General features: G+C 39.0%; 1 protein-coding gene across 1 annotated transcript in view; it reads left to right on the plus strand.

The window, feature by feature from the left end:
- Positions 1-7: 7 nt before the first annotated feature.
- Positions 8-14667, plus strand: part of Nhlrc2 (NHL repeat containing 2) — a 58626-nt gene continuing 43966 nt past the window's right edge. The window contains exons 1-2 of the mRNA XM_026389094.2: positions 8-427; positions 4783-4935. Of these exons, the coding sequence (XP_026244879.2) occupies positions 250-427; positions 4783-4935 (331 nt within the window). The 5' untranslated portion in view covers positions 8-249. The remainder of the gene's footprint in view (positions 428-4782; positions 4936-14667) is intronic.

Raw genomic sequence — 14667 nt, forward strand, 5'->3', positions numbered from 1 at the left:
TGAATCTGGCGCTCTGAATGTCCAGACTCGGCCGCGGCGAGGGGACCTGGAAGGGGCGGGGTGGCCTGCGACTGCAGCCTAATTACAAGCCCGGGAGTTGCGGCTCTCTGGACTTTGGCATTGAAACGCATGCTTGAAAAAGAAAAGCCGGGCCTGGCGGTCAGTGGGGCTGGCGGGGCCGAGGCGGAGGCGCCGCTCTGAAGCCCGGGGCCGGGCGGGAGAGCCGGGCCGCCTCGGAGCCCGCGGAACATGGCGGCGCCCGCATCGCGGGGCGGCAGCCTCTCGGGCCTGCTGCCCGCGCAGACCTCGCTCGAGTACGCGCTGCTGGACGCCGTCACCCAGCAGGAGAAGGACGACCTGGTCTACCAGTATCTGCAGAAGGTGGACGGCTGGGAGCAGGACCTCTCGGTGCCCGAGTTCCCGGAAGGTGAGGGGCCGGCCAGGGACGGGGCCGCTCCCGGGACCTCCCCTTCCTCGGCGCGGCAGCCCCGGGCTCGCGCGCTCCGGCCCTGGGTGTCCCCGAGAGGCGGTGCGCGGGGGGGGGTTCTGGAGGGTGGGGACGTGCCGCGGCCCGAGTCCGGCCCGAGTCCGGCCCGAGTCCGGCGGCAGCTCCGGAAACTCGGTGGTTGCCCGGTGCTTCCCGCCCGTGGCCCCAGCCTGGTGGCCCTCAGCTCTGCAGCCTGCTGGCTGCCGTTTGCTGACCGCGGCTTGCTGAACTCTTAAGGGGAAGTTATCTGAGCCCAGTAAAGTGCTCTTACAAGTCCTGTTTCACAGTGGAGGAAACTGAGGCGCCAGAAGGCCGGGTAACTTGCGCAGCTAATGACCGCCCGAGTTTAGTTACGGTCTGCAGACCCCGTGTTTGCTGGTTTCCTCGGCCCAAAGTCGGGAGACTTCTAATTTTTAAAATCTGAATCATTTATAGCCTGTCTCCAAGGGTTTGCATCCTGGCTGGGTGCTCCTTTGGAACCTAAGGGGAATAGATACTCCCAGCAGTGCAGTTTGAAATGAAACCGTTCCTTACCTTCTTTGGGAGTGGCATTGTTTTGTCTGGTGGTGTTGGCATGTGTCCCGGCATGACACTGAAACCACATGTATAGTTAATTGGTTAGCTGTGGCAGGGTTCGGTTATCTCGTGGAAGGGATAGCTAACCTCTTCTGACAACAGTCTTGGGTGTCTTTGCACACCTTTTGCACTCACCTTCAAAAGGGCTTTTTTTTTTCCCCCTGGAGATTGAGCCCAGGGGTGCTTTACCATTGAGTCACATCTCAAGCCCTTTTTATTTTTTGAGACAAGGTCTTGCTAACTTCCTGAAGTTGGCTTTGAACTTGGGATTCTCTTGTATCAGGCTCCCAAGCTGCTGAGACTATAGGCGTGAGCCACTGCCACCACCGGCTTCCTTATTAATCTTACATTGGATTTGAAATGTTGGGGAATACCTCCAAAAGCATTGGGTGCATGAGCTGAGTGCATGTAGTGCAAGACTGTAATGCCAGGGACACTGCAGGCTGAAGCAGGAGGATTACAAGTTCAAATCCAGTATTGGCAATTTAGCAAGATCCTGCCTCAGAATAAAAAAAATAAAAATAAAAAGGGCTGGAGGTGGAGCTCACTGGTGAAGTGTGCCTGGGTTCAGTTCCAAAAAATGCAAAAAATTTAAACACTAGAGATTTTTTTTTTAAATTAATAAATTCTAAAAAGGGCTAGGGATGTAGCTCAGAGACAGACTGCTCCTGGTTTGAATACCCAGGAAACCACCCCCCCACACACACACACACAGAACTGGGTACATGAATGCTTGAATGCTTATCCCATCAGAAACTTCAAAAATATTGTATGTATATATGCACAAATGTATGCATAATTTGTAAAAACCCTGTAAAAAAGCAGCTATATAGTTATAATATAACTAGTTATAACTATAGTTATAGCTATATAGTTATAACTAGGAAGCCACCAGCTAGGGTTTTGGAGTGTTTTTGTTTTCTAGTCTTGTTTATATTTATAGTAATGTGTGTGTGTGTATATATATATATATATATTATTATGAAGAAGTTTGGCCTCTGTGACCCATAAGGAATACACATAATAAAGTAAACAGACTTTGTCAAATACAAAGTCTAATTTTTCTACTGAACCTCATTATTGAGAACATAATGCTAGAAATTAATATTTTCTTGGCTTATTAGTATACTGTAATCAAGTCATAAACATAACTTTATCTCAAAAACTGATTCTTGGTCCATTTTTTAGAAAAAACAATGTTTATGGGAGGCCTTGCAGTGTAATGGATGGATTTAGGCAGGTCTGGGACTAAATTCCTATTACTCTGTTAGCTGTGCGATTTTTGAGCAATTTACTCAACTTCTCCAAGCCTTTTCTCATTTGTGAAGTGGAACTAGTACTTATCTTTCAGGATATTATATGGAGGGCATATAATTAACAGGAGAGCTTACTAAATGTTAGCAGCTTATTGCATTCATTTTTTGTGATAAAATGCATTTAATATCAAATACATTAAGCCATTATTATTAAGGACCTAGCACAACAACTAAAATATAATTTCTTCCCTAAGCTCTCAACTTAAGTACTCTGGACAATATATAGAAAAGTCATTGAAGCAGATTTATAAATAATGTCTTGCAAGTAGAATATGAAATTTTCATTAATTGTTAGGTATAAACTAGACATGGTGGTGCACACCTATAATTTCAGTGACTTGGGAGTCTGAGGCAGGAGAATCACAAGTTTAAAGCCAGCCTCAGCAACTTAGTGAGGCCCTGTGCAACTCAATGAGACCCTGTCTCAAAATAAAAAAAAAATAATAATAAAAAAAAGAAGGGGTTGGGGATATCTCAGTGATTAAGTGCCCCTGGGTTCAACCCCTGGTACTACCCAAAACAAAAGCATCCCTGTGTTCAATTGCTGCCTTAAAAAAAAAAAATTATATGATTAGTAGGTATCTAATAGTTCTGTATAATTGCTTGATCTGACACATAATTAACACTTTTATCAAAATGGATAATAGAACTACCCTGAAACCTCACTAGTTAAGCCTATTGGTAGAAATATTGGTTTGATTTGGAAATTTTCTTCTAGAATTTTATTTTAATTAAGTAATTCCTGTTACTATTAGTAGTAATTTGTTTTTACTATATTAGGCCCCCTTGTATGAGGTTTCGGTTACCTGTGGTCAACTGCAGTCCAAAAATATTAAATGGAAAATTCCAAATTAAATAATTCATAAGTTCTAAGTTGTGTTCTGTTCTGAGTAGCTGGATGAAATCTCATGCCTTCCTGCTGTGTCCTGCCCAGGATGTGAATCATCCCTTTGTCCCTTGATGTGAAACATCCCCTTGTCTGTATCCCTGCTCTGTATTCTGCCCACTCTCTGACACTTAGTAGTTGTCCTGGTTATCAGATTGAATGTAGCAGTACCGCAGTGCTATGCTCAAGTAACCCCTATTTTAATGAAAAATGGTCCCCCAGGGCAAGAGTAGTGATTCTGGCAATTCAGATATGCCACAGAGAAGCTATAAAGGGCTTTCTTTAAGTGAAAGGGTGAAACTTCTCAATAAGAAAAAAATCCCATGCTGAGGTTGCTAAGACCTATGGTAAGAAGTAATCTCTTATCTGTCAAATTGTGAGGAAGGAAAAAGTGATTGGTGCTTGTTATGCTGTCACACCTCAAACTTCAGAAGTCACTGGGGCCCAGAACATGATGTGTTCGGTTGCAATGGAAAAGGCTTGAGATGTTAAGGTTCAATGCTGTTGGTATTTTCAGGTGTCCACTGGGGGTTTGGCACACAGCTTCTGTGGATAAGTACTATATGTATTTATACCACCTAGTTTTGGTTTTAAGTTGCTATAAAATACTTTCCAATTCAATATGCAATAAATATTTTTAATAGCTACCTTTACTTATATGCAATGAATTTATCTTTATTTTCTTAAATTGGTTAAATGGGGATGCTGTACTTTTAGTATTAGTTTAACAAAATCATCATAGTACAGAGTTAAAATTTGAATCATAGTCAATTATAAATTCTGTTTTACAAAAGTACAGATCAGTAAGATCCTATTTTTCTTTGAAGGGAAGGGAACTCATTCTTCATCAATATTAATGTTACTTCCAACTTTGTATTTAAAATATTTTATTTTGTACTTCTGGTCTCATCTGACTAAAACATTTCAGCTTCTCTTATGAGATTGGCTTAGGCATTTTGTATGTTATATTTTATGTCAAACATTTTGCTCCTTTTTTTGGTTAGTCCTGTCTTACTGTTTTTAAGCTTGAGCTGCATTCTCAATATCTCATTTATACCTAATTGTGTATGCAATTCGATCTTCTTAATATTTGATATTTCCTCATTTCTGCCTAAACATATTTTTGCCCCTTTCACAGACTGTTACACTACTTCTGAAATAATGTAGTAGCTGCTGCTTACTATATTTGCATACTTCCCCATAAAAGCAGCTTTCCCATCCTCTGTGCCTCCTATTCCCCTACCTGGTCCTCATTCCCTCCTTTCCTTCTTTCTTTCCTCTTTGGACTTTAACCTCTACAGACTTGCCTTATTGATTGGTAGAAAAAAGTGGTTTTTATAAACAAAATAATGTTTATTTCAACTGCCACAGACTTTGAATAGTTTCATCATCTCCTAAGGTGTTTGACTATTTACACTAGTCTTAGAAAAAAACAAAGATTCACATTTGAATGGAAAGTTTCAGATAAATTATCTGACTTTTCCTTTAACTATTGTAATTTTTTGTGTAAATTTCAGGGTTAGAATGGCTGAACACAGAGGAGCCTATTTCTGTCTACAAGGATCTCTGTGGGAAAGTGGTCATCCTTGATTTCTTCACCTACTGCTGCATAAACTGTATTCACCTGTTGCCTGATCTCCATGCTCTGGAACACATGCACTCCGATAAAGGTATCTGCTCTTTGATGAGTTTCTAACAGATAGCCCCGGGGTAGGCGAGTTGCTGACTCATTTGCTCATGGGAGAAAGCATTTGAAAGACTTCAGTGATTCTAAATGCTGTCTCTTCTCTATGGATTAAGAACTCCCTGTGCCTTTTCATGAAGGGTTAACTTAGTGATGATGGTTTGCCTAACTCAAAAACAGAATTTAGATAAGGCTTATCTCTGGGGATAAGGGCACAACTTTCTTTTTTCATGGTCAGATGTCTGAAAAGATCTTTTTGTATGTCTAAAAGAGTTACCTAAATATGTTCTTTGAAAAAAATGAAACATCTGGCCCTGATTGTATACTATTCTCACTGTGATATAAGGTTTAAAATTTTTATTAAGAAGTGCAAGTTCTAGCTCAATTCTCTAGAAATATCTGTTAATATCAAATGACAAGAACTACAGTGGAATGCAAAATAACATACATTTTCTTTCATCCTGCTTCATTAAAAAGCCATTTATTACAGTTAATGTTTTTCAGAGCACATTAGAAATCCTCCTTTATGGTATTACAGATTCCAAAAGTGAATGAGATTATATTTAGTATTTGCTGTAGAAGTTTGAAAAATTATATGATTTTTTTTTTACTTTAAAAAAATAGTATGAGAAGGGCTGGGATTGTGGCTTAGCGGTAGAGCACTTGCGTAGCACGGGCGGAACCTGGGTTCGATTCTCAGCACTACATAAAAAAAATAAAATAAAGGCATTGTGTTGTGTCCATCTACAAAAAAGATTCATTCTCTCTCTCTCTCTCTCTCTCTCTCTCTCTCTCTCTCTCTTAAAAAAAAAACATGAGAGTAAATGAAATTGATTAAAGGTTTCATTTAATTAGTTTTTAACAAATTTAATTACTATTCTTAGAGTCGATCAAAAAAGAGATAGGATCACAGATCTTGTGGAGTAAAGATGGAATAGACATGTACAAAAATGAAGAATATCTTGAAATTTAGTTTTTTAAAAATGTGATTATCTAGATGTACTTTAAATGCAAATGAAACTTCAGATGCTTTTATGTTATACTAGATTGTGTCTTAAAATTACCAATCAAAAGATTTATCAAGAACTTAAATATTCCCAGTGGCTAAATCCTATTTCAAAAATTCATCTCTATGAAGAAATATATCATTATTCCCTAGGCTTTAGATGTTTGTGTCTCTTATTCAAACTTGCACATTTATAAAGTGTGAATTATGTGCACTGTACTCTGCTAACTGATGAGTAAATATGTAACAAAGTTGAATAAAAAGCATTACTGAACTCCTGAGGAAAGGGATATCTGGCTTTGCTTTTAGACATTAAAAAGTCTTCTCAGAGAAACACGATTGAGCTAGAACTTGAGAAGTGAGCAGGGTTGCACCTGCGAATGAAAATAGGCAGAGGGCTACGCTGGCCCAGGGAGTGCTAGGCCAGACAGGCAGGGGAGCCCAGAAGAGTCAAATTCTTGCTCTGGGAACAGGCGAATCATTTAATATGGCAGGATCATAAGGGCTTGTCATAAAAATAAAAGGAAACAGAGGCAGTTTAGGACCACATTGTGAAGTCCTTGTGTAGCATTCTTAACTGTTGAGACTTTTGCTTCCTTTGAGGATCTGGAGATGTAAAAGCTTGTTTTTGAATTCTTTGGTTTTTTAATGGGAGGGTGAGATGATGAGTTTGCATTTTAGAAGGGTACCGCATACTGGGTTAAGAATCCCAGGGTTAACCATTTCCTACCTAAGATGGTCTCCTGAATGGCATTTGGTAAACTTAATTGGTGAATCCTCCATACTTACAGCAAGTTCATTGATTTCCTCAAATGGAAACCCTTAATTGCCTACCACTTTATTGGAAACATTATTTGTATGAAAGCGTGTTGTGGGAAATTATATTTTTATGTGCAAATACACTTCTGAAAAGTAAAATACATTTTAAGTAGAAAAAGAACTCATGGGAGATGGTGGAGTAAAAAGTAACAAATTTATGTCCACCTAGACAACATTTGCACTGGTAGAATCTGTCTGATTTGGAATTCTGGAATCTGTTAAAGGCTTCCAGCTTCCAGGGAGGCCTTGGACTGCAAGATGCTTTCATTTTGATCATTTTCAGCTCTGAGCACAGTAGCAGCTACCCAGCCCTCAGCTCCAGCACCATGGCAGATATCTGATCTGTGCTCTCTTGCTGATGCCCCATCTGGTCACAGAGGTGCAGACAAGCGGCAGTGCCCACTGTTGTTGACCTTTCCACTTTGTGGCAAGCTCCTCCCCATATGACTGAGGTGACTTCTGGTGGATCTTAGGGGCTGGTGCCTATTTTTCCCCCTTTATTTCTTGTTGTGGGAGGCTGACATCGAAGACTAAGATATTCAGTTCCAGCTGTATAATGAAGAAACTTAGAAAGTCATTTTTCTTGCCCAAGGGAAAATGCAGACTCAGAAGGGATCCAGAAGCCCTTAAGTTTACAGTCAGGATGATCTTCAACAGAGACACCCTAAACAATCAAAATAACAACAGACCATGAATCTTGGGGAAGGGAGAATTACCATATTATTTGATGCAACTATTCGATTTCCAACCAAAAAATTACAAGGCATGCAGAGAAACAGGGAAATGTGAAAATTGGAGGAGGTGTTGTACACCTGTAATCCTAGCAACTCAGGGGGCTTAGGCAGGAGAATCAAAGTTCAAAGCCAGCCTCAGCAATTTGGTGAGGCCCTAAGCAACTTAGCAAGACCCTGTCTCAAAAAATAAAAAGGACTGGGGATGTGTCTCAGTGGTTCAGTGCCCCTGGATTCAATCCCCAGTGCACCCCCCCAAAAAAAAAAAAACACAAAGCCCCCCCAAACTTACCACTTCATGATTTTAGATACACAGTGTTTAAAGATGTTATCGTATGATCTCAAGAACTGAAAGGGATGGGCATGGAATTGTTAATGTTAAACGATACTTTTTTTGTTATTGATGTTACCCTGGTACAAATTCAGATTGGAGTAGGATAACTTTCGTTGTTAAATATAATTTCCATGGTAAGTGCGTGTGCACGCACACACACACCACACACACACACACAGCTAAAGAATATGCACGCACACACACAGCTAAAGAATATGCACAAAAGGAAATAAGAAGGGAATTTAAACATTTACTTTAAAAAAAATCAATGTTGAACACTAGAAAAGTCACTGGGTACAGTGACTCATGCCTGTAATCCCAGCGGTTTGGGAGGCTGAGGCAGGAGGATCACAAATTCAAAGCCAGTCTTGCAAAAGCAAGGCTCTAAGCAACTAACTCAGTGAGACCCTTTCTGTAAATAAAATACAAAATAGGTCTGGGGATATGGCTCAGTGGTCTAGAGCCCCTAAGTTCAATCCCCGGTACCCACTCCCCAAAAAAGGGACTATGTGAAATGAGGGACAAAAAAAGCTCTGAGGTTGTGTAGGAAACAAATAGCAGTATGACAAAAGTCATTGTTCCCTTATCAGTAATTACTTTAAGTGTAAATGGTTTAAGCTCTCTAATCAAAAGGCAGAGGCTGGCAAAGTGGATAAAAACATAATCCACCCATATGTGGTCTACAGGAGGCTCACTTTAGATCCCCAGATACAAACAGGTTGAAAGTAAAATGATGGACGGGGCAATTCTTGCAAATAATCTCCCAAAGAGCACAGAGGAGACTGTGTTAATACTGGACAAAAAGGACCAGAGGTCATTATGTGTTAATAAAAGATCAATAGAACTAGATAAAAACTTATGCACTTATTAACAAACTATCAAAATACGTGAGACAAAGATTGAGGGGAGAAACACATGTTCTCCAGTGGTAGTTGGAGGAATCAGTACACCACTCTCAGTAGAGCAACCAGGTGGAAGATGAGGAAATAAAAGACTCCAACAGCACAAGAAACCAACCAGATCTGACAAGATTAGACAATTCTTTTCAAGTGTATATGGGACATTTTATCGAAAGGTGGCCAGCACTTCACTACGGTAATTTTTCCTGTTCGGGAGGAGATAAGCCCCCTGAGAAAATAAAGTCTGAAATAATTAGTGAAGAAATAAAAAACAAAGACAGAAAAATAGTTTTAAATGCAGAGCACCTGATAGGTCCAGCCCACACAGGAGCTGGAGCTGAACAATTTGAAAATGGCTCTGGTGGTTTTATTTAAGAGGGTGCATCAAAGGCAGGGATAAGGTTTCAGGGGTGGAGTCTTGCTTCATGATGTCTTGCAGTCTAGCAGTTTGATTGACATCTTGACAGGCTACACTCATCTCAGAGAGGCTGTGTGGCCACAGCAGGTCACCCCGTCTCTGGTGCTGTGTGGGACCTGGTAGAGTCAGGTTCACATGTATCTGGGTGATCTTACTAGCCGGATTGACACTGGAAGTTCCCAAATACCACATTTTCCTATTCAGTGGGTTTCCATGCCGATTTGGACCACATATAGTCCACGGATGGCTCTCCACAGACATTTTCCAGGGTGAATCATATATTAGACCACAAAGTAATTTTCAGAAGATTTAAAAAGATAGATACTTTACAAAGTATGTTCTCTGATCATGATAGAATGCAGTTGGAAATCAATAACAGAAGTAAAATTGCAAAGTTAAAATATTTATGGAAACTTTTTTTTTTTTTAGTTGGACACAATATCTTTATTTTATTTTTATGTGGTGCTAAGGATCGAACCCAGTGCCTCACACGTGCTAGGTGAGCACTCTAAACTTGAGCCACAACCCCACCCTCATTTATGGAAATTTAAACAAGACACTCTTAATAACCAGTGGACCAAACAGGAAATCACAATGGCAACTAGAAAATATGTAGAGAAAATTTAGGGCACATAGTAAAAGCAATGCTAAGAGGGGAGTTTGTAGTCACAAATGCTTACATTAGGAAACAAGAAATACTTTAAATCAGTAACTGACTTTCAGGCTTAAGGAATTAGAAGAACTAGCTAAACTGTAAGCTGGCAGAAGGAAACAATAAAGGTTTGGGAAGAGAGAAACAAAATAGATAGTAAGTAGAAAAATAATAAAGGTCAAAAATTGGTTCTTTGAAAATATCAACACATTTAACAAACTTAACTAGATGAACTAAAATTAAAAAAAAAAGAGGAGGCTCAAATTGCTAAAATCAAAAGTAAAATTAGGGACATTTTTATTTTTTTATAGAAATAAAACAGATTATAAGAAAATGCCAGACAAATTGGGTAACCCAGATGAAAAGACCAAACTGAAGAAAAGAAGATCTGAATAGACTTCTCAAGTAGCATTATTCATAACAGCTTAGATATGGAATGTGAGCTGTGCATGCATTGAAATATCATTCAGCCTTAGTTGAGTGTGGTGACACATGCCTGAAATCCCAGCTACCAGGGAGGCTGAGGCAGGAGGTTGGCAAGTCGAGGCCAGCCTCAGCAACTCAGCAAAATCCTGTCTCAGTGTAAAAATTAAAAAGGGATGGGTGGAGATGGAGCTCAGTGGCAAAGTGCTCCTATGTTCAATCACCAGTACCAGAGTAAACAAAGCTTACACACTTGTGCACACATACATAGAATTCAGTCTTAAATAGTAAACAAACAGATGATACTTGAAGGCTTTATGCAAAATGAAATGTGGAGTCACAAAAAAACATTCCGCATGATTCTACTTACATGAGGTACTAATAACTGTCAGAATCAGAGACAGAAAGTGGAGTGCTGTTATTGGGGGAGGGAGAATGGGAATTCTGTTTAATGGGCACAGCTTCTGTTTTGCGAGATGAAAAGTGTTCAGGAAATGTATGTAATGGCTGCACACAACAGTGCTCTGAATTGTATACTTTAAAATAGTTAATATAGTAAATTTTAATGGAAAAAAACATAATAACATAAATATGGTGTTTTAACCCCTATTTTAAAAATGATTATTTTAAGGATGCGTTTGTGCCCTCTGCGGGGGATGGGGGGCAGGTCTGTGCAAGCAGTGCATCAGCACTGATTGCTACAGGCACATGAAGGACATTTGTTGAATATGTAAGTCTGATGAGCCAGTGTGAGCTTGAAATCTTCCATACTGGATGTATTTACCCCACAGAATCAACAAATGCTTCAAATCAGGGTTTTGGTTTTTCTGAACTGTTTTTGTTTTTTTTTTTTTTCCCCCGCTTTCATTCCTCTCCCCCCACCTTCAATGAGCTAGTTACTAGCATACCATTGAGTAGGATTTGTTACCCAGATAGCTCATTTGATAGAGTGGGACAGTAGACTGACTGACTAATTTGTTTTTTTGCATTTGGCTGTTAGAATATTGTTTGTGAAATAAATTTTTAAGCATTTAAAAAAATGCTTTGAAAGTGGTCTCAACTTTGTAATTTCAAAGTAACATACTTCAACAATATGCTACTATATGGAAATCCTGGGTAACTTAAAAGATTTTTATATTGTCAAAGATAAGTTAATTCATATTCACAAAAGAAGGTATACACAGAGATTACCACCTGAAAGTTCAGTAAGCTGTCACTTAATTAGCTGTGCTTTCTTGTAGCTAAATGTCTTCTTCAATTACTACCTGATATGTTTCTGAACATATCTGGTGCGGTGCTATTTATGTTCTTGAAGTGTCATTCTGTAGTGTATTTTAAATTCTGTGGAATGTTCTGTTCATCTTCTGAGTAAGCCAAAATTTCTCTTCCTAATGAGGAAGTGCTTATTAATTCAAAACACCTTAAAAGAGACCCAGTTTAAAACCCAGTCTCTTTCCTCTGTAAAATAGCTTTTCAACTCAGATTTACCTGGACATGGTGGAACATGCCTCTAATCTCAATGTTGGCCAGACATTGTGGTACACGCCTGTAATGCAACTTCAGAGGCTGAGGCAGGAGGATCACAAGTTTGAAGCTAGGTTGATCAGTTTAGTGATACCTTGCCTCAAAATAAAAAGGCCAGAGAATATAGATCAATACTTGCTTAGCACATGGGGGGCTCTGAGTTTAATCCCCAGTACTGCAAAATAAACAAACTCAGGTTTGCAATTTCTCATAGTCTATGAGAAATGACAGATGCAAAGAGACTTAAAGAAAAAGGTAAATGATGTTTAATAGTGATGAGTCATTCTGATACTTAAACATTTTTTAAGAATGTAACTGTCCTAAAGTCACTAATTCATAATACTTTAGCACATTATGTATTAAACTTCAGCAGTTTCTTTTACTACTAGAGAGTTTCTAAGTTTTTTTAACTTTATGCTTTATATATTGGTCTGTTATTCTCTAGCACCCAGATTTAGCACAGTGCCTTTTGTTTTATAAGAAAACATTTATCAGGAAGATTTTGCATATTTTAACATGTGATTGCTTGGCGCATGTTAGTGTATAACTAAATCAGACTGTTAAAAACCTGAACGTCAGGTTACTATTAAGTAAATATTAGCATTCTATCATATAGTATATGCTTTTTTGTATGTAATATTTTACTAAATATTAAAGTACTTTAATATACAGAATAAAGTACTTCTAATGTTATAGTAAAACTAAGCCTTTAAATGAATTAATAAATAGTTTCATTTTTATCAGGGTTCCCCAAATCACCATTGTTTAATTTAGTCGTAGGACTCAACAAGATTCCTTGTAGAGTGGTGCCCTTGCCTGTGGTTTATTACAGTGAAAGAATGCAAAGCAAAATCAGGGAAGGGAAAGATGCATGGGGCTGAGTCCAGAGGAGACCAGGCACAAGACTCCCAAGTTCTCATACAGCATACCCTAATTCCCTCAGCAAGGAAAATTGAGAGACACATTGGAGTTGCTGCCAACCAGGGACACTTACTAACAGCTTAACACCTAAGGTTTTCGTTGGGGGCTGATCATGTGGGCATGTCTTGTCTGCTGGCATGTTCCAAAATTCCAGACTCCCAGAAGGACAGCAGGTGTTCGGCTTAAACTGTATTGTTTGTGCAAACAGAGAGAGCCACTCTTGCCAGTTCTGAGAACCATCCCACAGTTTACCCTCCTGAGCCAGGATGGAGCCCTCTTAGAAAGAGGCCCTCCAGGCCGCCAGGCCTGCTCTGTTAACTCTTTTATGTCCATACTTTATATTTGCTTCTTCAGCTATTATTTTGTGTCCTTGTACAGTTAAGGTACCCTAAAAATATTGGTCAATTTGTGACAAATTTTCAGGGTTTTTAGCGTGAACAGTGGCCTCATGTCAGCTTTTTGTTGTCTTTCAAATTTGCCTCTGTTCTCTGCTTCAGTTGACATCGAAGTGATTTTGATCCTTTTATTTCCTGTTTTCCACAGCTCTTCTACCTCCTCTCCACATCTTCTCCACACCTTCTTCTCTTCCCTCAAGCTGTTCTAGACTCCTGGCTTTCCTTTAGTTCCTTCCATGTCCTGTTACTTCAGTTCCATGGCCCACAGTGCTCCCTGTGCCTGGAATGATCTCCAAGCCTGTTGTCTAGTGAAGTCTTGCTTCTCTTTTAGATATCAGAATGTCTCCTTCTACCGCCTTCAAAAATGCCCTCATATCCTCAGGACTTTTATTTACCCAGATTGTTACACTATCTACCAAAATGGCATATGCAGTTGTGATAGATTTGTATTCAATATTTGTGTATAAATGTGAAAAATAAGACCTTTGAAGCTTTTAAAATGATTTATCTTAAGTTATTGTATTACTAATATTTTAGAAGCAATTATAAGTTTTGATATTTCTTCTTGCCTCCTTCCCCTCCTACCTCCTTATTTTCTCTCCTCCTTCCTTCTCTTTGTTTTTTTTTTTTCTTCTATATTTAAATGGAGTAGTTTTGATCCTTGTGTGGGCAAAAGATTCCCAAAGGGAAGAAACTTTTCCAACCTAACTTTTATATATAAAATATGTATATTTATAATGTATGATGAATAGAAAAAGCAAAAGAGTTTTTAAAAATCTCTATACTTTCAAGTTCTTAAAACTGAAAAGGGAAGTGTAGATACCTTACAGTGGACTTTGTATATGATCATTATAGATGTCCTATTTGGATTATGTGTCACATAAATTTATAAATATGTACATCTCTTTCAGTATTTAATCCTGTCTGTTCTTTTATTTCCTATTTATATACTGTGTGCTGTGAGGTGAATAATAAAATATGCATGATCCCTATGTGAGTAACAAAAATTATAGTTTACAGGGGAGGCATATAATTGAATAATCACATACATATTTGTGTAGTTTCTCATTAGTGCTAAAAGGGAAAATTATAGGATGCCACGCAGGCAATAATGGGGTTTAATCTGGTTTAAGCTTAAAGAAAGCTCTCTTACAAAAGTAAAAATTGAGCCTGAGGTGTACAAGACAAGCATGGCTTTTGAGGGTGACAGAGGGTGAGAACATTCTAGACAGAGGGAACACCAGGTATCAGGGCCTGAAAGCCAGGGGAACATAGTCATCTTCCTTGACATGGGGATATGGTCCAGACCCCAGGGGTTCTCAAAACCACTGCTTGTGCTGAACCCTATAACCTGTCACCCTCTTCCGTTATTACTAAGCAGTTATCATACACTGTGGCATAAATAACTTTAGCAGTTTAAGATTTGACAGCAAAATTAAGATCAATTTCTTTTTTCTTCTTCACAGTCAGACTAGTAAAAAATGCATTCTGACCACAGATCTTAGCAACCTTGCCATACAATTTTTTTTCTTTCCTTATTAAGTCAAGAACTTTCATGTGTTCACTCAAAAGAATCGTTTCTCTTTGGCAGATGTG

The sequence above is a fragment of the Urocitellus parryii genome, chromosome 5 (assembly GCF_045843805.1).
Source record: "Urocitellus parryii isolate mUroPar1 chromosome 5, mUroPar1.hap1, whole genome shotgun sequence".
In the NCBI taxonomy this organism is placed as follows: domain Eukaryota; kingdom Metazoa; phylum Chordata; class Mammalia; order Rodentia; family Sciuridae; genus Urocitellus; species Urocitellus parryii.